General features: G+C 44.9%; 2 protein-coding genes across 2 annotated transcripts in view; one reads left to right on the top strand and one right to left on the bottom strand.

Annotated features, from left to right (window-relative positions):
* Positions 1–4,937, top strand: part of TRIM24 (tripartite motif containing 24) — a 62,896-nt gene extending 57,959 nt beyond the window's left edge. Inside the window, exons 17-19 of the mRNA XM_065861316.2 lie at positions 1,136–1,210; positions 2,480–2,629; positions 4,170–4,937. Coding sequence (XP_065717388.1) covers positions 1,136–1,210; positions 2,480–2,629; positions 4,170–4,379 — 435 coding nt within the window. The 3' untranslated portion in view covers positions 4,380–4,937. The remainder of the gene's footprint in view (positions 1–1,135; positions 1,211–2,479; positions 2,630–4,169) is intronic.
* A 4,466-nt stretch (positions 4,938–9,403) lies between these two features.
* SVOPL (SVOP like) lies at positions 9,404–23,798 on the bottom strand. The gene is made up of 11 exons (XM_065837177.2): positions 23,727–23,798; positions 23,506–23,630; positions 21,842–21,905; positions 20,194–20,319; positions 19,030–19,158; positions 17,459–17,532; positions 15,101–15,303; positions 13,877–13,988; positions 12,634–12,715; positions 11,104–11,193; positions 9,404–10,796 (listed from the first exon to the last, which is right to left on the bottom strand). Exons 1-11 carry the CDS (start codon positions 23,796–23,798, stop codon positions 10,635–10,637), a joined length of 1,239 nt encoding a protein of 412 aa, XP_065693249.1. The 3' UTR covers positions 9,404–10,634.
* Positions 23,799–25,362: the final 1,564 nt, after the last annotated feature.

Here is a 25,362-nt window from a genome sequence, read left to right as displayed (position 1 = left end):
CATTGGGAGGTTTTTCTCTTTGTACTCTCAAATTTGGCATAGATTGACATTATCAACGAATGGTTTTAGTCTTTAAAGCACTTTGCCAACATCCCTTTTTAAAAATTAAGGTGGTTCTTTCACACTGAAGATATATAGAGATGCAATACTGATCCTGCAGAGATTGACACAGGACTCTGGGAATAACTGCTGGTCATTTTCCAGCTTTGAACGTTCTGATGGAAAAGCTAAAAAGCAGGCAGTGGGTATCCAACTTCTGTTTTTTCCTTAAACCTCGGAGTTCAAACAATCATGCCTTTGAGCAGACAGTTGAACTGCTCAACAATCTTTTGGATTCTTGGTGTGGTTTTGGTTTGGATTTGCCTTTCTTGATTTTTCTAATTTTTTGTAATAGTTTCATTATTATTAAAACTTTTTTTTAAAAGAAATTTGAGCCGTATTGGCAACTTTCAGCAGTGTTTTACTCAGTTTCAGCTGGCAACTTGTGTAAATACGCTGAAATTGGTATTTTATTTGGGGTCTTAGTCTACCTGTAGAACCATTATTTACATGTGCTGCTATCTAAAAGGAAAAAAATCTAAGTTTGTATTTTGCTTTAAATGTAAGTTATAAAAATATAAGTCCTGTAAATATTCTGAGAAAGGATCAACAAGCATAAAATCACACAAAACCATTTTTAGAATCTCTTTCAAGGCTTTAAAATATTTGGATACACAAAGAAAAGATATTCCCTCCCACTGGTAACAAAAAGCACTGTAGGCTTAGCAGTTATACCCAGATCTAGGAAAATACTACTGCTATCTCTGAATATTGATAAAACATTAAGAGCCACGCAAGCTTTTTTTATTCCTTAGAATGTCTGCTGGGCTCAGCAAATGCTGAATAACACTGTTAGTAACTGTATGAGGTTTCTTAGCATGTATTTGAGAGTCAATGATGTATCTATCGCAGAGAAGGAACAGTGGAGGCCACTCGTTAATCTTACTTCCAAATACAGTTTCTGTGCTCACTTTCCTGCTTAGTTTGGGGGAGTACTGAGCATCTGTTTGGTATTTTCTATAGTTTGTTAATTTAGAACAAATCATGTAGGATTCTCTAATTATAATTACTTGGGTATCTGTTTTTCTCGACACAGAAGTGTGAAAGATTGCTGCTGTACCTCTACTGTCATGAAATGAGTCTTGATTTTCAAGATCCAGTTCCTCCCACGGTATGTACCTCACTTCTTGCCGTTTTATGTTTGTAGCATAATGGATATGTTTCTAATGGCATTTTTGTGTCCCATCACGGTCCATTATCAGAATCAAGTTTCATAGACATTGAGTGTATTGAGCATGTTTAATTTTACTTAAGCTGTGTGAAGGGGAGTTAAAAGTTGAAGCATTGGGTTGAAAGGACATTTGCTAGTAAAATTCCCCAAGAACTGATTTTGCTTAATACTTCAAAACCAGACACAAATACTAAGTTCTTTCACTGTCTGCTGTTTCACAATGCTGAGTGATACCACTAGAAAGGTGAATTGGGATATGTTTGGTTGTTTAAAAAAAATTACTTTGTTTTGAGAGTTAGAATACTCCATAGTACTAATATGAAACTGAATTTATTATTAGCGTGAAATTTATTAGTTTAAAATGGTAAACAATACCTGGGTGCATTAAAAGTCCAAGGACACACAGAGTTACCAGCCTGATCAGATGAAAAGCACCTCTTTTGTTTTCCTCAGTACAAGTCCATGGGAAAGGAATTAATCAATAAGTAATATGCTCCTATGTACCCTTTGCATTTCCATTTGAATAAGAATTCTTCTTTTGAAGTACATTCCACAGAGTTTAGTAAAAAGAAAGGGCACAAGAGATTAATTGTTTAATATGATGGTCATGCATTACTAAATTCAGGTATTATAGCATTTATCTTAAAAAGTGAATCTAGTTAATAAAAAAGTGGGAAAATATTATAATTGTATTTTACATAATGTATTCTAATTTCTAATTCTTTCTAAAGAAAGAATAAATCTTAATCCTGCAACCACAGCTAAGGATGCCAAAGTCATTGATATCTCTGAAATTTTCCACCATTTCCAAGGACATATTTTGTGACCAGAAGTCATTTTAAGCAACCCATGTACTGTCTCCATTTGAGTGGGTTGCCACACATACAGTGTTGTTGAGAGTGAAACTTTAAGACAGCTCATTTGACTACATCCAAAAATAACGTCCAAATCATTTGCTCCATTGTATGTAGTCAGTATAGGTCGGGTTTTAATTTGTTTTTCTTTTATTTTAAAGTAGGCATTGGGATGAGTATATTTTAGCCAGCAAAAGTAGCATACATCACTCTCACTTCAGAAACTGTACAGTTCTTATATCTTAGAATTGTACTTTGAGACTAAATCTTGCCCTCTCTCTCAGAGCTAAAGGTTTATGAAACAGTAAGTAATGAACATGACTGCATTCAGTAAAGAAAGTTATTCTCCATTTAGGTTCCTGATTACTACAAAATAATCAAAAAGCCTATGGACTTGTCAACCATCAAGAAAAGACTTGAAGCGACCAATTCATTCTACACGAAGCCGGAAGACTTTGTGGCTGATTTCAGACTGATTTTCCAAAACTGTGCTGAATTTAATGAGGTCAGAGAAGTAGATGCTTTGTCTGGTTTTGTAGGTTTACTTGCTTTCAGGAAAACTGTGGTGGGGGTAGAACTGACAACACAAGAATTTATGGTGTTAATGTTGGTGATGAGACTATAGTGAAAACACAGATCACATTTGAAACTATGGGGGTGTTAGATGAGTATGCAGCGGAGATCCTTCCACAGAAGGAAGGAGAATTGTAACAAACACGCTTGCTGAATGACGAGAGAGCAGGTAAAGAATGGGACAATTGTTTATCATACAGTTTAACTGTGGGTATTTGATTTAAAAATTGGTTGAATCATCTTTGCCTCCGATCTTAAATTCAGTGGGATTTTCATTCTGAGAGGTCTGTGCTCACTCTTGTCGTTTCTAGTTGCATGTGGAGTGATTATTATCCCTCAGCGCACACAAAGTAACAAGTGGTGAAAAAGGGATGCAGGTACTGAGTGGAGCACAAAATGAAAGAGAATTACACCAGGAATAAAGGCTTCTCTCCGTGGCCTCGATTGAATGCTCATCTAGTCACTCTGGGTAGCTGGAAATATAGGCTACCACAGTGGCCTCTGCTTCAGGAAACTGAGCAGCCATGGTGACTGGGAATCATGTTAGTTAGGACTGCCTAGTCACAGAATCACAGAATGTTAGGGATTGGAAGGGACCTCAAAAGATCACCTAGTCCAGTCCCCCTGCCAGAGCAGGAACACCTAGATGAGGTTACACAGGCAGGTTCTGAATGTCTTCCAGAAAAGGGGATTCTGCAGTCTCCCTGGGCAGCCTGTTCCAGTGTTCTGTTACTCTGAGAAGTTTTTTCTCAAATTGAAGTGGAACCTCTTGTGTTCCAGTTTGTACCCATTGCCCCTTGTCCTACTGTTGGTTGTCACCGGGAAGAGCCTGGCTCCATCCTTGTGACACTCACTCTTTACATATTTATAAACATTAATGAGGTCACCCCTCCGTCTCCTCTTCTCCAAGCTGAAGAGCCCCAGCTCCCTCAACCTTTCCTCATAACGGAGATGCTCCACTCCCTTAATCATCTTTGTTGCCCTGCGCTGGACTCTATCCAGCAGTCCTTGGACACCATCTGTGCTAGCAAATATTTCACCCTAATTAAAAAGGATTTGTAAACTGGAGAAATTTTAGCATTTCAAGCAGTCATTCCAAAACACTTTAACACCCTGAAGGCATACCTATATATTTCACAGCATAACCCAACTTTTTTTTTTTATTTTTTAGTTAGAATTTAAGAGGTTTTAGAATATCTTTATATAGCTTTCAGAATGCAGGCAGTTCGACTTTTGTAATTGGCTTCTGTGATAATCCATTGGGGAAAGAAGTCATTGGGAGTGTTGGTCAAAAGCTCTACCCTTGCCCTCTGTTTTGCACGCTTGTGCTCTTTGGGACACGTGTTCCACAAGTGCCATTCTTACCTCTGATAGGTATTTTTGTAATTTGTAAGAGCACCTAAAAGACCTAATTTATACCTTAGGTATAAAGCTATTTCATGATGCACTGATGTTGTTAATTCACCCAACAGCCTGATTCAGAAGTGGCTGATGCCGGCATGAAACTTGAAGCGTACTTTGAAGAACTTCTCAGTAACCTTTATCCTGAGAGAAAGTTCCCTGTACAACCCAACTGCCAGAGTGAAAAAGATAATCTGGAACTTACCGATGACTCGGATGATGACTTTGTGCAACCCCGGAAAAAGCGCCTCAAAGGAGAAGAGCGTCAGTTGCTTAAATGAGCCACGTGTGTGACTACGAACGTTTTTTAAAAACTGAGAATATTTATCACTGTTAATTGTGAAAAGAGGAAAAAATGTGACTACTTTGACTTGTAGGTTTGTGGATATTTACTAGACTTTCTACTCCTTGTCTGAAACACAAAGGCATATGGAGAGCTTCTCTGAAGTTCCAAACTTTCATCATCATTCTGGAGCAGCACAGAAATTGCCCTTTGCCTTGGGCGACAGCTGTTTAACTTTACTTTGAGCAAGAAAAGAAGTTTGTATAGAACTGAACTTTACAACTTTACATGGGTTCAAGATGTGGCTTTCTGAGTTTGAAGAAAATGCGATCTCACCAGACTTTTAATTTTACCAAAGGCATGTGGCTGGCCATGAGTTGGTTTCTTTGTACTGTATTTAACACAAGCCATGAAAACAGGTGGTGTAATATTATTGTCCTGCAATACTGACTGGTACAATGAAAGTGTAGTTGCCCCCAAAGAAGTTATTGGTAATTTTAAAATGTAAGGGAGAGTGTATTAAAAATAACTTTTAAAAAACAAGCAAAACCCAGAAGTTGTTTGAGAGTTTTTAATGGAGGAAGCAAGGGGCATAATTATTTGGTTTGTGACATTTTTGTCGCCACCAGCAAGAAACAATGGTATTTCTGTACCATTTTGTTTAACAGGGGTCTCAAGTTTGATGTGTCTGTTTAATGGAGTTGATGGCAAAGTCTTGAGTTGAAAAATGTTTGTTTGCACCTATCAGTCAGTCTTTGTGTGTGTTTAAAGGGAGGGAAAAAGCATCCTTTATGTCCACAAGCTCTTGTTTTTCCGAATTTCTAAATATGATGTTGTCAGAATGCAACCAGCATCGTTGTTCACTTGAAAGTACCCAAATTTGAAGAGTTGGAGAAAAAAGAAAGATATTGCTCTTCAGCCCTTCATCTGTCCGTGTTAAAATCACCAGAATCACCAGAAGGTGAGGACAAATTACCTTTTATTGTTCTATTTTCCAGAAGCGCTTACAACAATATAGATGATTGCTTCTGCCCTCAGAGATTGCAGTTAGCGAAGTATTTGTCTATGGCTGCTCCTGCTCTTGATTCATCCCCTTCATTTATGTCATCTTAAACAAAAATTGAGTTTTCAGGAGAGTGGGCAGTCTGTTGGATTAATTGAGCTCTGATTGTGCCAGAATTTTGCAATTGGAATTATTGAAGACAACAGAGTATCAACAGAACTGCTTTTGACTTGCTGTGAAGCACTAGTGTAGTGCTGTGGGTAGATCAACGATGGGTCTAGATCTGAGTTCTGCTTGTGCCTCCCTCCCGTGTACATCTGTGCTCAGAAAAAGGCCCTCACCGGGAGAGATGTGCACTGCCACCCTGTGACAAAGGCAACTGGGCAGTACTTAAAATGTAGGGGACACTTCAAAAGAGCACTCGGTTGTGTTTGTAGCAGGCCTTTGACATAGCTTTGGAGTTCTACCACCCTAGAATACCAGAAAAAAAGGAAGAGAAGTGAAGGAGCAGAACAGGACAATGAGGTGAGACCATTCTAACAAAACAGGTGTGATCAGTGCAGTTGACAGTAGCACTGCCATTGTGACATTTGAAGTGTCAAAGATCTGGCAATGCCTAGAAGTCCGGCCACCAAGTTTAGCAGTGTTTCCAGAGGAAGGTGTTGTGGGTTGCTCTGGACCGCAAGTTGCAGGAACAGATTTGTTGGGGGATTTATCACATTCAAAGGTAGAGTTAGACCCCTCTGCAGCTTCACAATCAAGTTGTTCTCCCAGTGGAAGATCCTGGGGAGAGGAGCGCAGATGTGCTCCTGCAGTCCAGTTACTTACCTGTCTGCTGTGAACTGTCTGAAAATGTCTCTTTAAATAATCCACTGGAAAATCTGGCTCAGCTTTCATCTTGTGATCTTGAATGTCACCCTAAGAACCTTTGGAAATTGGCGCTGCAGTGAGGTGTGAAATGTTAAATTTAACTACTTTATTTCAGATGGTATACACACAAATAGTTGAGGAATGCTGGGTGGGTTTTTTTTTTAAAGAAAAGTAGTGTAGTCTTTCAAGCCGTTCTAGAAGAGCACATCTATATTGTGTATTTTTCCCCCTTTCCCTCAGTCCACTGAATGGTGGCTGTTACTGAAGAGTCTTCATCTCGTTTCATGGGATAGATAGAAAGTATCTATTTATTGAATCATAAGAAAAGGAATGTCTGTAAGAAATATGCCATTTGTCTATACAAATCATAGCTCTTCCACCATTCAGCTGCAACTTTTAATAATGGAAATGGTATGGAGAAGCAATCAACATCAAATGCAGCTCGCAGGAAATGACAGATTCCAAAGGTTTATTTTTCTTTCCTACCCAATCCAACATCAAACACTTGCTTTCATTTTACTTGCTAAAAAGGGAAAAGGAAAAAAAATACATAAAATTAATAAAATACACATGAAAACCAACTGATACGGATACAGGGGAAAACAGTATGCATTTGGATGTTTCCAAAAGGTCTCGCCTCTGACAGGCAATCCCCATGACTGCCTTGAGAGTGGACTGATGCTGCCCTAATAAACTGAAAGAAGAGTAGATAGGCTTTTTACATCTCATTGCCTAGCTTTCACAATAAGTTACTTACATTATTTATTTATTTATTTGGTTAATTTAGGCCTGGCTTTAAGGAGCATGGCTATTGCCTAGAGCCTTAGGACTTAAATATTGCCATGTTAAAAGAGCTTTGAAGTTCACATATGGATGGGATGACTTTACTGTGTGAGGCCCTTGGACAAAAGTCGGAATTCAGCAATCCCTGAATAACCATGTGCACAAATGTAACCTCTGAAATGACCATGAGATGAGAGTTACCAAGTTGAATTTAAGATCTGATGGTGGCTTTTCTGAATACACAGCTAGTTCTACAGATTTTTATTCTTCTGTCTTTCCGACTTGTGTGTGTAGAGTCCAGCAGCTCAATCTTAAAACTCTTATTTGTAGCAAGGAGGATAATAATGCTATTAAGTCTCTAAAAAAAAGAGGGGACCCCGTTAATGAGTCATTACACTCCCATTTATCTCGACCACCATTAGCCAAAGTTAATCCAACTGTAGCTGAATCAAAGCTGTCCTTTTAGGTCTAAAGCAGTTTTAATTAAAGTGTTTTGCTTAGTAATTTTCTGTAAATGCAACCATTTGAAGGCCCAAGTGGCTCTCTGGCCTCTGTGCATGGGCTTGAATTTCACCCACAAGGGAGGAGTAAGTTAAGTTGCTTTGTCCACTTCCTTGCTTAAACTTTGGTTATTTTTTTTCCCCAGTCTTTTATAGAATATCATTTAGATCTTTTAAATGGCATAAAAATATAAAAGACAAGGATTTCTAAAAGACAAGCAATTAAAGAAGCAGGCAGTTGTTAATATGTTGCTTTTCTGAAAACCCTAAGGTTAACTGTTCTATGTATCTTGGGAAACTTTAGAAGATGTGACCCAATGAAGTTGAGAGCATGTATATGTATATATATGCAATGTGTGTGTTTGTATATATATGGGCTTTTTTTTTTTAAAGCTTCTGTCTTGCTCTAGGCTGCTAAAGAATGTGGATTATCCCATGGTCCTCTGATTTATTCAGGTAAGACTGCGGAATAACAGGCAGTGCAATGTGGGCACGCTGCATGCGCAACATGAAAATTTCCACAGAACTGCTCACCACCTCCTGAAATGAAACCAGTGCAACTTGGGCATGGGAGGCTGTCTGAAGTTAAACTTTCCCCTTAATATTTGTGCTTGGTATTTTGGCTCTAGAGGACACACTAGCCACAAGGGCTTAGCTGATGGACTGATGCAGTTCGGGCTTCTGACTTGAATTTGATGCAGAAACGGCTTTAGTGGTGTAAGTTTTGGTTACATCTGCTGTCCTCTCTTCCTGCAGGACAGGTAGAACAGAGTCTGTGCTTGTGAAGCAGTAACTTCAAGTTAGGACTGGGGATGTTTAGATATCTTGGGATGCTTAGACTGCATATTAGGAAAATTTCATCATGGAAAGGGTTATGAAGCACTGGAACAGGCTGCCGAGGGAATTGGTGGAGTTACCATCCCTGGAGGTGTTTAAAAGGTGTTTAGATGAGGTTCTTAGGGACATGGTTTAGTGCCAGAGTAGGTTATGGTTGGATTCAATGATCCTGAGGGTCTCTTCCAAACAAAATTATTCTATGATTCTGTACTAACAAAGAGGTGCTTGTGCTAGCTGAAGCCAACATGCTTGCATGAGTAACTGGGGCGAGGGCAGATCTTCTGGTTTGTTTTATGACAAATCAGCTTTAGGCAACTAGGGTGACAGTGCTTTAAGCTGCTGCAACAGCATGGTGCTGTGCTTGCCTGTCAGGCTTTGTTTTGGCTTATGAACCCTCAGGACAGTTGGGGTTGGATTCACAGAATCACAGAATGTTAGGGATTGGAAGGGACCTCAAAAGATGATCTAGTCCAATCCCCCTGCCTAGATGAGGTTACACAGGAAGGTGTCCAGGCGGGTTTTGAATGTCTCCAGAGAAGGAGACTCCACAACCCCTCTGGGCAGCCTGTTCCAGTGCTCTGGCACCCTCACTGAGAAGAAGTTTCTTATATTTAAGTGGGATCTCCTGTGTTCCAGTTTGTATCCATTGCCCCTTGTCCTGTCATTGGTTGTCACTGAGAAGAGCCTGGATCCATCCTCGTGACACCCTTTATATATTTATGAACACTGAGGTCACCCCTCAGTCTCCTCCAGGCTAAAGAGGCCCAGCTCCCTCAGCCTTTCCTCATAAGGGAGATGCTCCGCTCCCTTAATCATCTTTGTTGCCCTGCACTGGACTCTCTCCAGCAGTTCCCTGTCCTTTTTGAACTGAGGGGCCAGAACTGGACACAATATTCCAGGTGTGGTCTCACCAGGGCAGAGTAGAGGGGAAGGAGGACCTCTCTCGACCTACTAACCACCCTCCTTCTAAATAGACATTGGATGCCATTGGCCTTCCTGGCCACAAGGGCACAGTGCTGGCTCATGGTCATCCTGTTGTCCACCAGAACCCACAGGTCCCTTTCCCCTGCACTACTCTCTAACTCTACACTTGCCCTTGTTCTATTTCATTAAATTTTTCCCCACCCAACTCTCCAGCCTGTCCAGGTCCTGCTGGATGGCAGCACAGCCTTCTGGTGTATCAGCCACTCCTCCCAGTTCGGTGTCATCAGTGAACTTGCTGATAGTGCACTCTATTCCCCCATCCAAGTCATTAATGAATATATTGAATAATACCAGCCGCAATACCGACCTTTGAGGCACTCCACTAGATGCAGGCCTCCAACTAGACTCTGCCCCATTGACCACAACTCTCTGGCTTCTTTCCTTCAGCCAGTTCACAGTCCACCTCACTACCCAATTGTCTAGACCACACTTTCTCAGTTTAGCTGTGAGGATGCCGTGGGAGACTGTCACATGCTTTACTGAAGTCAAAATAGACCACATCCACTGCTTTACCATCTTCTATCCACCTGGTTATGTCCTCATAAAAGGCGATGAGGTTGGTTAAGCATGACTTCCCCTTGGTGAAGCCATGTTGACTACCCTTAATGACCCTCTTATCCTTGATATGCCTTGGGATGGCACCAAAGATAACTTGTTCCATCACCTTCCCAGGGATGGAGGTGAGGCTGACTGGTCTATAGTTACCTGGGTCCTCCTTCTTGCCCTTTTTGAAGGCTGGAGTGACATTTGCTTTCCTCCAGTTCTCAGGCACCTCTCCCATTTCCTAAGACTTGGCAAAGATGATGGAGAGCGGTCCAGCAATGACCTCAGCCAGCTACCTCAGCACCTGTGGGTGCATCCCATCTGGACCCATGGATTTATGGGTGTCCAGATAGCTTAATCAGTCCTTAACCCAGTCCTCATCAACCAAGACAAACTCCTCCATTGTCCCGGCTTCCCATGGGGCCTCAGGGGAATGGGACTCCTCAGAACAGCCTCCGGCAGTGTAGACAAAGACAAAGAAGGCATTCAATAACTCTGCATTCTCTGTATCTTCTGTCACCAGAGCACCCACGCCATTCATCAGTGGGCCTACACTGCCTTTAGTGTTAGTTTTATCTGCCAGGTATTTGAAGAAGCTCCCTATATCCTCTGATAACAGCCTTATATTCTTCCCAAGTGGCCAGCCCCTCCTTCCATGATCTATAAACTCTCCTCTTCCACTTGAGTTTGTCCAGCAGTTCCCTGATCCTGGCTGAATCATAGTCTACTAGTTCTAAATAGCATTTAGATAAAGGGGAGCTCCCGGAGAGTAGACACAAACCTGCAGTGCCCTGCCCTTGGTCTCGATGGGCAGCGTGAACGCAGAGATGGCACACACGATGCACACCGATGCGAAAAGACACAGGGCCCCAATGAAAGAAGCGTTTATAAGAACCTGCAAGCAAAAGAACAGTTTGACCATCAGCTCAGTGGTACTGGGGGGCTGGCAGTTAACTGGGAATTAAAGGATGGACAAAGGGTCACAAACACTTGAAAGACTCAACAGTAGAAAAACGATGTCTTGTGAATCTAAGAGCTTTCAGAAAGTAACAAATACTAAGCTAAGCTCTGGGAAAAGTTTTTTGGAGATCTGCATCTGGCAAAGACCACATAAGTACTCTGTGGAAACATCAAATAAAGAACTAATGAGTTGAGGAGGAATCAAATGCAATGTTTACCAACATGATCAAGCATGCTCTTACTTGTGATATAAATGGGGCCACCATAGCTCCAACACGACACAATGACCCACTTGTTCCCATCCCCAGGGCTCGCATTGTGGTGGGATAAACCTAAAAAGAAAGGCCAGAAAGTAATCATCTCATTATCTCAAGAATGATCTGTGATATGTGTCCTTATTTTTCCTTTTTTTTAAATTTTTCTTCAGAGAGGCCTATTACATTATCAAGGGCAGCTAGAGTGAAAAGATCTGGAAAGAAAAGCTCCTTTGGTTCTCATTTGTGCCATTACCAACCTGACCTATTTTGCCCCAAGTAAAGTATTAGGGCAAGTAAATCAAAGCTGGATGTGACTCCTCTGCTGTTTGTTATGACCACAGCCTTTCTCCCAGCTGTGCTGGGCAGCTCATGTCAAAGTCACAGAGGACAGGCTGGGTGATAATGGAAGAACTGAATTTATATTGCTGGGGCCTGCATCTGGAAAGCAGAAAGAAAGGATATTGTCTGCAGCCTTCAAGGCTGCCTATTTATTTGTATCAACAGCACTTTTGTTTAGCAGGAGGGAAAAGAAAAACAGATCCCAATAAGAAAGTTCCAGGCTTAGAAAAATGTGCTGTGTATATTTTCTTTTTCACATCTCCCAAACACCTGTGCTGATAAAACAGTCAACTAAAGTTAAGCAAAACACATGCTTAAGTCCTGTTCAATATCAATAGATTTTAGGAGGTATAGTTATATGAACCTTTGTTTAAATATTTTACTAGGCCAAGCCAATGAAGATAACCTATTTCAAGAAGAGTCCAGGCCTGTGGCCAGAAAAGGAGTTTTCCAGAAAGGGAAGTTTGGTTTTGATCAGTGATTAAATTGTGAGTAATACGGATTTATGATATTGCTGTTGCAGCAATAGTCTGACCATCAGCAGCATCTAATTCAGGAGTATTAAAAGGTCAGTATTTAATCAAGGCTGGTGCATGCTTAAATATAGTGTGCTATGAAAAAAAGTATCAGGTGAAGCCAGGGGAAGCTGCTTCTGTTTGCATTTTATCACTTTACTCAACCTGGAAGGCAAAACATTTAACTCAATAACAACAAAAAAACCTCAACACTGCCTACTTGAACTCATGGCTCCTGAGTTGTGTGCAGGGCAAACTCTCTGAAGGATTTCAATTACTTGTGGAGAGAACACAACAATTTCCATTAAGTGAAAAAAATCATATGCTACTTCATACAATACATCAGTCCCTTTGCAGGGGTTAGGGAGGGGAAAGCTCATGAGGTTTGGGAGATGGTGGTACACACCATCCTCAAAAATAACATTTTTTGTGGTAGCTGACCAACAGGTGACTCCTCTTACACCTGCTCTCATCATCTCCAACTATTTATCTGATTTATTCTCTCATCTCAAATAGGAAAACAGTGTGGTAAAGAAGCCAGAGAGCCATAGCTCAAGAAAGTTGAGTAACCAGTCAATAAATAAGGCAACACTGCTGGGTACATGCAAATAAATGGGTTTCATGCCCCAGAACAGGTTAACGTACTTTCAGGAGAACCCACCTCTGCTGTGTAGATGTAGATGGTGTTGAAGTTGGCTGAAACCAAGGCGCGCAGCATGAAGAGAAACCCGATCGTGCCTGCGCTAGAGAGGAAGCCATGGGGAGCAAAGAGTTAGCACCACTGAATAGTGGTCACCAGAGACACAGCCTCATATATTCACTGTGCTGGGGCTTTTACCAGCTTAACATAATGGAAAGCATATGGAAAAGTTGATTGCTGACAAGCATGATCTTTCTTTAGTCCATTGGTAAGGCATGTTTGGTAACAGGCTGTTGCATGTGAGGTCTCCTTTAGACTGGGTTTAGGGGCTGGAGGGGATGACCTGAACAGGACAGTGGTGGCTCGGCTGGTACCCTCAGCATTATGGTCAAGTCTGACTTCCAGCCTAACCCTTGCTTTCTGTTCCTCTGTAACAAACACTGTTGCAAGCAAATGTGCTGACCGGGCTCAATTTCAAGGAAAACTGAAAATAACAATAATAGCAGTACAGAGGTTGGTGCCTTAATGAAGAACTGTCAGCTCCCTGACAGGGGCTCGTTTAGCTTAACGACTACGTGCAGGCTCCCACCCCAGCTCCCAAGTGTTTCAACCAGTCTCCAGGGCCGGTGGCCACAGGACAAGAAACAGAGATGCACATCGCTGGCAAGCGGCCCTAGGGCTGCCAGGCAGGTTAAAGGGAACTTGGCCTAGAAGCCATCCTGATTTTCTGTAACCATTAGCTCTGCCGGCTTGAGCGGGATCTTTCTTACGCATCCTCATTGATGAACCTGATAATTACAGACTCATGGCAGGCTTTCCTTTCATGCCTTGAGCTCCTCTTGAAGTGCCCAACTCTACAGGTTAGAGGAGATGTGTAGCATTGCCAAAAAATGAAAGGAAGGGGGGAAAAAAGAGACTGAAAGAAAAATATTACTTCTTTCTGGTGGATGTTGTTCACATCACTTTTCGTTTTCCAGACAGCACTGGAAAGCAGTTAGTTGTGTACTTAGGGGAAGCCAGGTGGGCTCAGTAATACCAGCAGGTTGCTCTGCACAGCCCTGCACCACAGCATCTGCTGCCACAGCTTTCAGGGGAAGGGCAGGGAACAATTCAGAGGGTTTTTTTTCAGATCTACAAGAATTAACTGGCCTGAGTGGTGTCCTGAGAATACAACAGGTATTCTGCCCTCTGCCCACAGCATGGCACTCCTCCCAACAACACCCACACACTGAGCCAAAAACACCCGCACGCTGAGCGAGACTACCTCGAGACGCAGATATTAAGGAGAAGAAAGAATAGCGCCGTACATCCCATGGTGATACACAGGCTCAGGCGTCTTCCGAGGAAATTGATGCCGAGAATGTTCAAAGGATTTACTGGAGATGAAAAGGACAACAGTAAAATGTTAGATGACTGAACTGTAATGATTGTCTGTGCCTCAAAAATACCTCTCTGCATCCCCAGCACCTACCAAATGCTCTTCAAAATGCACAAGCCCTATAATTTTCTGCCTGTACCCAAATCATGCAATTTGCCCTCTCTGTTCTGTTTGTCCTTCCTCTCAGAGGATGCAGCCTGTCCTCCTCTGAAATTGCCGTGCTGTACTGCAGCTGGACACCAGCACTGGTCCTGAGCCAGGCAAGGAAGGCACCTGCTGAGGTAGCACCACAAGCCTGAGTGGGTTTGCTCCCTCCAGCCACAGCCCAGACACAAATGCTGGGGCCCAGGCTGTGCCCTGTGGCTTCCCCCCATAAGCTGGGAGCCTAGCAGGCACCTGAGCCCATCACTGGAGCAGTCCCAGCCCAGCTGCACCTGCAGGCTCCAATACCCTGTTGCTGAGATATGAACCAGTGAGAACATTCGTCTCCCAGGAGCGTTGCAACACGAGACCCACAAAGAGTGTGAAGTTTCCTCAAGGGTGCCATGTGGGTTTCTTTGGGCCATCCCTCAGTGCTCTCAGGCCGGCTGCACCAGGAAGCATTTTGGTTTCCTGTGGATCCCCTGGGCACTTAGCTGTAGTGTTCACACAGGACCTGCTCCTGAGGCCACCATCTCTTTGAAAGGAGAGCACTTGTGTGGTGTGTTCAGTCATATCAAGCTGACTATTGTCAATCCTTGCTTATTTGTGACTTTCCAAATACTACATGTCAGGGAATTTGGGAAGCCAGGCTCAGTTCTGCTAAGTTATAAGCCAAACTTCCCTTGGAGTTTAACCAAGGCTTTCTGTAGGTACTAGCTGCAAAGGAGGTGTTCGGCGCTGCTGTTGGAAGGACCTATGCTGAAGTTGACTTATCCCCTTCAGAGCAATGCCCTTCCTTGCCCATTGCCACCGGCTCATGGCCTATGTCCCCGACCTTCATTTGAAGAGCTTGAGCCTGGCAACACTGGGGACATGTGGGACCCCAGGCACATCACCAAAGCTGGAAGCTTTGCAGCAGGTATGAGCTGGCTGCGAGAAGCGGATGGCAGGGCAGGGAGGGGAGGTTACGTGCGATCTCTCCAACTGTGCTGATGATCATGGTCTGGTAGGCATCGGGGCTGAGCAAGCGGCAATGGCAGGGGCTGTGGCCCTCCTCGGACTCGTGGCTGGAGTCTCGCACCGGTGCTTCCGCGGAGCCACAGACGAGGTCCCGCTCCAGTAACTCAGCACTGGCCAAGATGACGCCGTAATAAGCAAAAGCGATGCCAAGCCTGGGGGGGTAAATGCTGCAGTGAGTGGCAGCAATGATGAGGAAGGCCCACTGCCACCTATGTCCATGCACCTTTCGCCCTTGGAGGATCCCACTTCAGCTCATAGCTTGTCTTTTTCTTGCCCCTTAGTGCTGTTTCTTGTTCTGCAGTGGGTGACCTGGTGTGGTCATACTGGGAAGAGCATAGCCCTTCAGTTGCTCTCCTCACGCAGCAAGTGGAGACATTTCCAAACCACCTCTTCCCAGAGGACCAGGGAGTTCTCAACATCATGCCCCAGTGCTTGTAACTCACATGAAGAAACTATTTGGGGTTTTTCTGTCCTTATTCTTTCTGCCCAGAGATTTTCAAAAGTTTTTATTAACTGGCTGGAGAAGCTCACAGCGCACCCTGGCTGGCTGTCAAAAACACAGCATTGGTGACACACTGGTTGTGTCATTATCAAGTAATTCAGCATACGCTGAATTTTTCACTTTTTTATCCCCCCAGCAATTTCAGAAGCAAGCAGCAGAATTCGGGCAAGGAAACAAGCTGCCTGGGGAGATGGGGGATGCTTGGGCCATGGGAGGCAGGAATGCAAACCCAAGAACACAGCAGTGACTCCTGGGAGGACTGGGAGAGAAAGGAGGATTTAAAAAAAAAAAATCTATATATAAGTCATAACACTCATACAATTAAGGAGAAAAAAAAAAAAACATAAAAAATTCAAGGCCTGACTTAGCAACATTTTGGGTCAATGAGTTCCCACGGACCCATTATTTATACATTTCCATTCCAGACAGCAAAGTCAATGAAACATGTATTACCCTTGCACACAGCTACCAGGAACATTGCATATGAAACCCGTCTCTCCCTTCAATCTTAATTTTCCTCAGCCTGTGGCACCAGTAATATTTAACGAGTTTCTGTTGAAGCCCTGTTTCACCAATACATTAGCTGGTCTGCAAAGGTGGTACATTTGTGCTTCTCTCGGGAAGAACGCGTTGTGGTTTAACCCGGGCTAGCACTACAACCACGATAGGCACTCACTCACACCCCTCCCTTCCCCATCCCCCAAAGAGGGGAGAGAATCAAAACGGAAGGGAGAAACTTGGACTGAGACAAAAGCAGTTTAATAAAATAACAAAATACTAATACACTATTAGTAAACATATATATAAAATAGAAATAGAATATAAAATAAAAGATACTCAAAGCAATTCCTCATGAACTACATCTGCACCAAGCAGCCAGTCCCAGGAAACAGCACCTGGTCCCAACAGGCGATCCCAGAGAGAGAAGAGAGTAAAAGGCAGAAAGGCCCAGAGGCCTCTGCAAAACGGCAGGATGGCAAATGGCCGAACTAAAGGAAGTCCCAAAGGGAACTCCCCCAAACCATCCCAGGTGCAACAAAGAGAGCGAAGAAGCGAGAGAGACCAAAAGATCCCAACTCTCCTTAAATATGAAGCATGACACTAATGGGATGGAATACTCTTATTGATCAGTCTGGATGTCAGTCAAGCTCTGCCCCATCCAGCCCCCCTTCCTCAATACCTCACACCTGTAGGCAGAGTGCTCAGCACATCCTTGGCTCTAAGACCAGAGCAATTAAAAACATTAACTCTGTCCCAGGGTGTCATCTTCTTGTTCTCAGACTAAGTCCAAACAATGACCATGTTAGCTACGAAAAAGAAAGGTTTCTAACTGCATGAAGAATATTAACTAATTTTCAGTCAAACCAGCACAACACATTTGCACTGAGAAGGGAATCTGAGCCATGGGCACATTGCTGGGCATGCTGCAGGCAGGTGTGGGCTCTCTCCTGCGGCTCTTGCCTGGCTATCACCCCACCTCCCCTGAGCCACCATGTCCTGAGGAAGGGCTCCTGGCATCCTGCACCATCCTGCATGTCCAGCCTTTTTCTGCCTGTGTTAACACTGACACAGGGTGTCCAAGGCATGGTCTGAGACCAGGACAAGCCTGCAGTGACCCACGCTTGCATACTCCTCCTGCAGCTGCCAAGTGTCTGCAGCTGCCTCCTGAAACAGAAGGGGTGCCTTGCAATGGCAGAGTCAATGGGAAGCTTCTGCTCCCTGTACGCGTTCAGCTGAGAGAATGAGCTGATAAGCAAGAGGAAAAAAAAAAATAATAAAATTTAAAAAACAACTTTTTTTTTTACCATATGATCCATATCTGCAAAGTGGTTCTGAGGTATTTGGGGTGGATGAGGTCCTTGAATCTTCCTCTCCTTTCCTGCAAATCATGTGATAGAAGTTTATAAAAAAGGCACCTTTCACTCAGGGACAAGTGTTCTGCAGCAGCAGCCCCAACCCGCCCCGCCCTCACCCCAGGCTGCTGGTGGCACAGACAGATGATGCAACACAGCACTCCACCAGCCCTATGGAAAGGAAAGTCCCTCTTCCCAAAGGATGCCCACAGGAGGATGTGCTGCAAAGGATGGAGGGGAGGAGAACAGAACATCCTGAGTACTCCTGGCCCCACAGGACCAACCCCCAACTCCCAGCAGTCTGGCCCCAGCATGACCATCACGATGCTGGACAAGGACCTGGTTGTGGTGGGGGCCAGTACTGCTGGGGCTGCTGGTGGCTCCCATTGAGCTGCGTGTTGGGGAGAGGGGCCCAGCATCCACTGCGCTGCCTGCAGAACAAGTTTGTGGCCACGTGCATCCTGCTGGGAGGCCTGAAATGCCAGTGAGCAGAGAGACAAGCAGGCACTGGGGGGCCCTGCCTGCTCCCCTGCTCCCCAAGCACCAGCAGCCACCCCAGTGTCCCACCGCCAAGGGGAGACAAGTTCACAGGTATGGTTTGGCTTACCTTTATTTTTCTCATCATTGATTGAGCCTGAGAGGCTATACAGCTAACAAAAACCCTTCCTGCAGCCAGTGCAGGTCCATTACTTAAACTCAATTAAACTACAGGGAAGCTTTAATCCTAATTAATTCCCATACAATAGGAACATCTCGCATGAATTGCTAAGGACAATGCTTGGTGCCTGGGGGGTTGAATAAGCAGAAAAGAGGTCCAGGAAAGGGACTTAAAAGAGCTAGGTAATAATTTTGAGGCCGTGGACAACATTGTCCAATCTTCCTCTCTTGGGGCCCAGCTCCTCTCCTGCCACCCCTACAACACCCACACTTGCTCTTGGGCATTTTGGTTGAGTAATGATCAACTCCTGAGCTGCTCAGCTGATTGCAGGTACAAATGGCACTAGGCCTGAAATGACTTCTGCTTTGACCTTCTTCTGCTGGCCTATGGCTCCACACTCAGGCACCTGGGGTGCTGGTACCCAGCAGACAAGCCCGGGCAGGAACTGTGAGAAGCCACTGGGAACAATGGGTTGACCTCATGGCAGGGACCAGCCACAGCCCTGAGAGGGACCCCAAGGGGCAGGTCTCAGGTGTCACAGCACAGGGGTCATCTGTGTGGGATGGATGGGCAATCAGAAACAATGTGCTTTGCTGGGAGCCCTTTTTGTGGTAAAGGAAGCAAATATTTTCTCAGTATAATATTTTTCTGAGTGAACACAAAGAATGTGAAAAAAAAAGGCAGAAAACTCAATTGCATTTTGAGGGTCATCACATTCAGTAGTTGCTTGGGAAAGAACACAGGTGAGAAGGGGAAGACAGGCAGAGCGAGACATGCTTGGCTGTCCTGCTCACTCCCCAAACCCCAGATGACGGCAGCCCTGCCTGGGACAGAGGGTCCGGGCAGTGCCCCAAGCTCGGCTTACCTTGGCAGGCTCTGTCAGCACCCCCTCAGGCATCACTGCCCCATTCATCTTGGCAATCTTCTGCAGCGTGGCCAGAGCTGCTGCCACGTTTCCTGTGGAGACGTTGTACCGCGCCGACTCTGGGATGAACTGAAAGTGGAGTGGCATCAGAAAGTGTTTCTGCATCTCTCCGGCCGTGCAGCCCTACTCACAGTTTCCTGTCATGCCCAGGAGGCCAGCCAGGTTAGCACAGCTGGGGAAGCCTTTTGCCTCTCCTCCTCCTCAGCCATGCCTTGGGACACCCCTGCGTGTCCCAGCTCCCCATGCCCTATTCTGGGGGGCTGATTTTGCCTGGCAAACCCATTTCTTGTAGGTTTAGCAAAAACAACCCTTAATTAATTGTAATTCTAAATTGGGATGAGGGGCATGTCACGTACTCAAGTGAAAATCTTGGAAGACTCAACAACATCATTAAAAAAAGGGGTACACAGAAAAAAATGAGGAACAAACTCACTCATCACTAGCATTTGCAATGTTCGCTAGTACCTGATGGTGTCCCCAAAGTAAAATACCTTTTTATTAAATTATGGCTCTATTAAATTATAAACAATTACATGTGTATCGCTGAAAGTAGAAGATTCCTTTTTTAAAGGTATGTATATTGACCATGTTTTTTATTTCTTCTGGACTAAAAACTTTTGCTACCCATTCTTTCTGGCAAAAATAATCAGAGAAACCAAATGTCAAAGATATACAACTGGCTGTTCAAGGCAATCTTGCATTTCACTGCCCAGGTAGCACCCCAGGTGGACTTGTGCATTCATTCAGCTTCAGGAAGGGCTTTCACCTCTGTGGTACCCATTAGCACCGTAAGCGGGGATTTTCTGAATCACTCCCCACAAATAACATGGTCAGATCAGTATTTCAGAAACATGAGTGGACCTGAGGAAGCTGCAGTTAACCCTGACATCCATTTGCTGTGTGAACATTTCATTGAGGCTCCTTCCCTCAGCCCTAGGAAACGTAAAGATTGAAAAGGGTGTGCGGTGACCAGCACTAGACTGAAGGTATTGTGATTTTTTACACATCCCAGCTAGCCTGTCTTTTTCTTTATGCTTCTGGGTGCCTGGGGAAATGCCAGCTTGCTAGTGGTGTGGTGGAGAGCAGGGAGAGGGGTTTTCTTACCTTGAACACCAGAATGAGAAGGATGCCAGGGATGGAGGCAATTCTGATCAGCCACCGCCAGCCAATGGTTGGGTTTACCACTGATGCCAGGCCAATGATTAACAAGGATCCTGTCAACCAAAACACCTTTCCAAGGGAAAGGAAGGGATTAAAACATGAACATATGGAAATTATTTGTTTATTTTCTTCCCTTTTAGTCTGGTTTGATAGCTAGGTGGGGATCTGTGCTAAGGAGCACTGAGGTGCAAACGCTGCCATCCCACAGCTGTCTGAGAAGCTGAGCTTGGATTGAAGGAAAGAGGGAAAGACTAGGATTTGGGGAGGGATGGATGAAGATAGCCTCAATTAGCTCCAGATGAAAACAGAAAACTTGCTGTGGCTACCATTATACTTAAAGCCAATTCTTTTGTAATTTCAGCCACTTCTCTGCTAATGTTCCTGGCTGTCAAGTTTCCTCTTGTCTAAATCTCTGTGGGGAAGCAGCAGCTTTACAAGCACTAAAGGCAAAGACAGACCAGATTTCCACTGCTGGAAGCTGTGAGTCTCCAGTAAATGCAATGCCAAGATATACCAACAGAGAATCTGTCCCCTTGATCTACAAGTATGTTCCTCCCCAAAGTTCACTTGCTGCCGTTAGGAAACATGCCCCTTTTCCAGGGGACTACCCAAGGGAGCTCAGCCAACACAAAGCACAAATAAATACATAAAAGCCACAGCATGTTTGTGAGTAATCTATGGGCAGAAATAACAAATTTCTGGGGAGAAATACAAGATTGTTCTTTTTTTTAGAAACCTTTATGTTTCTGATATCTTTCAAGGTCCCTTCCAATCCCTAACATTCTGTGATTCTGTGATGATACTATAGTGATGAAGTGCTGGGATCAAAGAGGCAGTAATGAAAAGCAAATTATCGCTGCCACCAACACCGCATACAAACACTTTTGGTTCAATAGTCAGCTGAATTTGTGCATTCAGTGAGGCCTCCGCAGATCATTTGCTCATGCGGAAAGTGCCCACTGCAGAAATCTGGAGTAAGTAACAGCCCCAATCATGCTTGCTGTGGTCTTTGCCCAGCAAGTGGTCACAACCCACCCAGCATGTCTCCAGCCTAATTTGGGACTTCCTTATCCTGAGTAAAGCCCCGTGCCATCCCTGAGCAGGGACAGAGAGAGGCACAAATCAGGATCTCATCTGAGAACCACCTCATTAACCACTTGTCATGATCAGGGATCCAAGGAGAAGGGGGCAATGAGCTCAAGGCTGGAGGAGGCCAGTGGTGCTACCAGCTCCAGTGCCTGACAGACAGCCCATTAACACTGACCCCGTTAGAGTGAGCAGCAGAGTTATCGATAGCGAAACCGAGCGGCTGGATGTCAGCCATCACTCAAGTCCCCAGGCAATATTCGGAGCATCCCGTTATTTGAGAAGAAATTGTCTCGCTTCTTCAGGGAGCTGCCTGTGTGCATCTGTGAACACTGCAGACACCATGTTGCAGGGTGCAGGAGGCAGCAGGCACTTGCTCAGACCCAGGCAAGTGTGAATAGTCTGGGAGAAAGGCTGATGTGCTGGTGACCCAGCTTTCAAACAACAGTGGGACAAATCTCCTGGGACTTGGGGCTAGGAGAAATAGTAATGTGCTCACTCTTACCTGAGATAAGGGCAGCATGTATCCTCGGTATTTGGTGGGCAAAAATTCCGTTTTTATGATGAGCCTAGCAAAAAAAGGGGAAAAAATGCAGAAATACAGCAACAATGAGAATTTCTGTACTAATCAAATAGCAGTTCAGCTCAGTCAGTGCTGGACATTGCTGCCTATAGACAGATATCCAGAGAGGTGGTAGATGTCCCATGCCTGGAGACATTCAAGGCTGGGCTGGATGGGGCTCTGAGCAACCTGATCTAGTTGAAGATGTCCCTGCTTACAGCAGGGGGTTGGACTAGATGACCTTTGAAGGTCCCTTCCAACCCAAACTATTCTATGATTCTTCCCCCACTGAGCACACAGAGATGGGGGATCCCTGCTCAATAAAACTTCAACTCGGGCAGGCAGCAAATTACAGGCAAGGGAGATACATGGCACACATACCCTCCAGGCCACTGCTGGAGGATATAGGCAGGTGAACACTGCAGTCTGTACAGCAGGAAACCTATGGGAAGGTCTTATGGGGAGGCTGAGGTGTCAGCGAAGGCACAGAGTATGCTTGTAGAAATGAACAATTTCTAGTGAATCATATTTTTTTCATTAAATAAAGAAAAGAGTCTGTTCCACCTTTTATCAAATTATTGGATAGCCTTTGTTGGGAGGGCCTGGCACTGGCATCTCTCAAGCTCACAGGAGTGAATTGTGCTTCCTTGGCTGGAAAGAGGGGTGAGGAGAGACCCACATTGGGTCCTTCTGTCTCAGCTATTGAAGTCTTTTATGGAATGTGTAATCTCCCTCCATCCTCACTAGCAGCCTCCATGGCCAGGGAATGGAGGCTCTCCTGCAAGGGAGGCAGCCCTGGAAGCTCAGAGGACGCACAGCCCAGGTGCACGGTGCCGTCTCCTCCCAGCAGCACTCATCTCCCTCCTGTCCTTCCCTTTGGCAAAGGGCTCTCAAGTCAGCACGACTGACTTCAAGCTTTCCTGCATGGGCAGCAATCAGGCTTTGAGGAACCATGGAAGATGCTGAAATGTTGCGTTTGTTTCCCTGAGAGAGTTGCAAGAAATAATTTATTTTGCCAGGTTCCTAGTGAAGAGGTTATTAATATAGTGAATTTCTCCTCTCCCCTTCCATGTCCCCCTTTCTTCCCCAACAGGACAAAAACTTTAATTTAAGTGGGAACATTTTACATCTGTTCGAGGAGAATTTGCTACTTAAGCAGAATTGTTGTGACTTTTTTATGAGAAAGCGGCCTTTGCTCATCTGTTACCTGTCTAATTCTTTTTATAATATATATGCTTAATAATCCTTCTGTCACTGGCTTAACATAAACCAGCTACCCCCTCTATTCCAAGGAGTCCTTGAGAACTGCAATTTAGGTCAATCGACCAGGATTCAGTGAAATTCCAGAGCAGCATTTTGTTTCAGGCAGTGTGGGAATTTGTTCCTCTCTCCCCTTCCAGCCCCCGTGGAGGCCCCTTCCCCACCATCTCCTCCAGCCTCCAGCACAGCCACAGTTTACCAGGCTCAGCACAAGGCAAACCAGGAGCTCCACCAGGGCCAGACAAAATGAGCTGAAGGTCAGCTCTTGCTGTAAACTCAAGAACTCAGCCCCTCAGGTCCGTGGGTGCCCCCACTAGCCTCCCCATGAAGGCTTCTGACTGCCTTACCCTTGTGCGTGGCCCGCCACACCACCTCCTACCATGGCCCGCAGGAACACGAACCAGATGTAGGATGGGGAAAATGAGGTCAGCAAGGAGAAATAGGCCGCCCAGAGGAATGAGAGCAGCAGAATCTGCAAAAGGGGAAAGATTGGGGTCACCAAATCATGAGCTCAGCCCGGTGTGTGGCTCCTGTGGGGCTCAGGAAAAGGACATAGGCGCTCACTCACCTTCCAGCGGCCATACCTGTCGGCCAGGAGCCCAAGCACTATGCTGAAGACCATGTAGCCAAAAAACACCATCTAAGGGGATTTAAACACAAGCTGTAGAGGATCCATGCCTGGCAGTACCAGGCAGCTCTGCTCTTTGAAGTGTAGGTGAGCTGAAAGCTTTCTGGGTAGCAGGACAAACTGCAGCACCCAGAACCATGAGCGAGGTGGCTTGATTTCCTTCAGGTAGTCACTCACTGTTTCAGTCCTCAAAGCTGGAAGTTGGGTAGTAAGGACTTCAAAATAAGAATATGGAAGCAGGGGCTTGTTTTAGCATTATAGCTCTGGGTACAGATGTGTGCTCACATCAGCTCGCTTTCTGGTTTTCTGCAATTGTGTTACTGTCCCTGACCCTGAGAGGAGGTCCTAGGAATTTATTTGGCCCACTGGGAAATAACGTACTTTGCAAAGTCTTTGGTGGTGCCCCTGACAATGACCACATGATGGATGACATGCATGGGGAGAATACAAGTCACTCACCGTTGTCACTAAAGCCACCTGCCAGTCTTGAAGCTGCCACTCGCATCGGATGAGAGGGGACACAACAGCTATTAGCATGATCTCCATGGCTTCAACCACCTTTGGGAACAAGTGTGCACATTAGCAAGAAGGGAAGCCACAAGGAGCTCACTGGGGCAAGTCCCTCAGTCCTACAAAGCCTGCAGCCATGGCAGTCCCACCAAGCCTGCAGCCATGGCAGTCCCACCATGTCAAAACAGCCCTGCAAAGCCATGGTGTCTCCATAGTGGTCTGAACCCTGTGCCTGATCTGGAAGAAGTGAGCACTTGGAAAAAGCACTTGGAGAAGAGGGGAGAAAGGTGCACCTAGAAAGCAGGTATCTAGGTACACAGCGTTTCTAGGAACGCTGGAAAGACTCATCCTTTGCAGAGGACACTCTCACCCAGTTGTGATAGTGGAAGGTCTTCAAAAATCTCTGGAAACCAAGCTTCTTGGTTAGGTACCCAGATGTGAATTTTGGCATCTAACCTAGAGATGACCAGGCTTGCCAGGCTCCAAGTGAAGAGGTTGTTAATACTGTGAATTCCTCCTCTCCCCCTCCCTGTCCCCCTTTCTGCCCCAACATGGCAAAAAGTTTCATTTAAGTGGCAACATTTTACATCTGTTTGAGGAGAATTCAAGGAGAACTTCAAATTTTCGGAGTTTCTTTTGTTTGTTTGTTTGGTTTGGTTTTTAAACATTTTTTCTAATTTTTTTATTAATAACTTCATTGATCCATTGGCTGTTTGCCCCAGCAGCTGGCTTCGGTTAAGAAATAAAAGAAATAAGCCTATCATTTCGTCATAGCTAGAGACTTTTAGACCTCAGCTGCAGCGATCCTCGTGGATCACGTCTTAACATCACATCTTTACCCCAGCCTGACCTCAGGCTTTTGCCCCAGTTCCCAAAACAGATACACCATTAACCCAAGACCCTGGCAAATTTTTCAGGTACCCAAGGGTGAGAGGATGGCAGCCCTCCCATCCCAGCTTGAGCAGGGTTTGGGTGCCCTGGGGATGGCATGAAACATGCTGCCGAGAGACTGAACCAAACCCTCAGGTGCTATTGAAGATGTGCCCCACCAGTGCTGCCCAGTGGG

This window comes from Patagioenas fasciata, chromosome 1, assembly GCF_037038585.1.
Source record: "Patagioenas fasciata isolate bPatFas1 chromosome 1, bPatFas1.hap1, whole genome shotgun sequence".
NCBI classification, from domain to species: domain Eukaryota; kingdom Metazoa; phylum Chordata; class Aves; order Columbiformes; family Columbidae; genus Patagioenas; species Patagioenas fasciata.
The sequence above is the reverse complement of the archived record's forward strand: the minus strand, read 5'-3'. Positions and strand labels throughout refer to the sequence as shown.

Coding starts and splice junctions, on each gene's coding strand:
- SVOPL (XM_065837177.2), bottom strand. CDS start 23,798: ATGGTGTTTTTTGGCTACATGGTCTTCAGCATAGTGCTTGGGCTCCTG. Junction 23,631..23,726: donor ACAGGTATGGCCGCTGGAAG/GTGAGTGAGCGC, acceptor CCCCTTTTGCAG/ATTCTGCTGCTCTCATTCCT. Junction 17,533..19,029: donor TGCTGACAGAGCCTGCCAAG/GTAAGCCGAGCT, acceptor CATGATTTGCAG/GAAAGGAGAGGAAGATTCAA.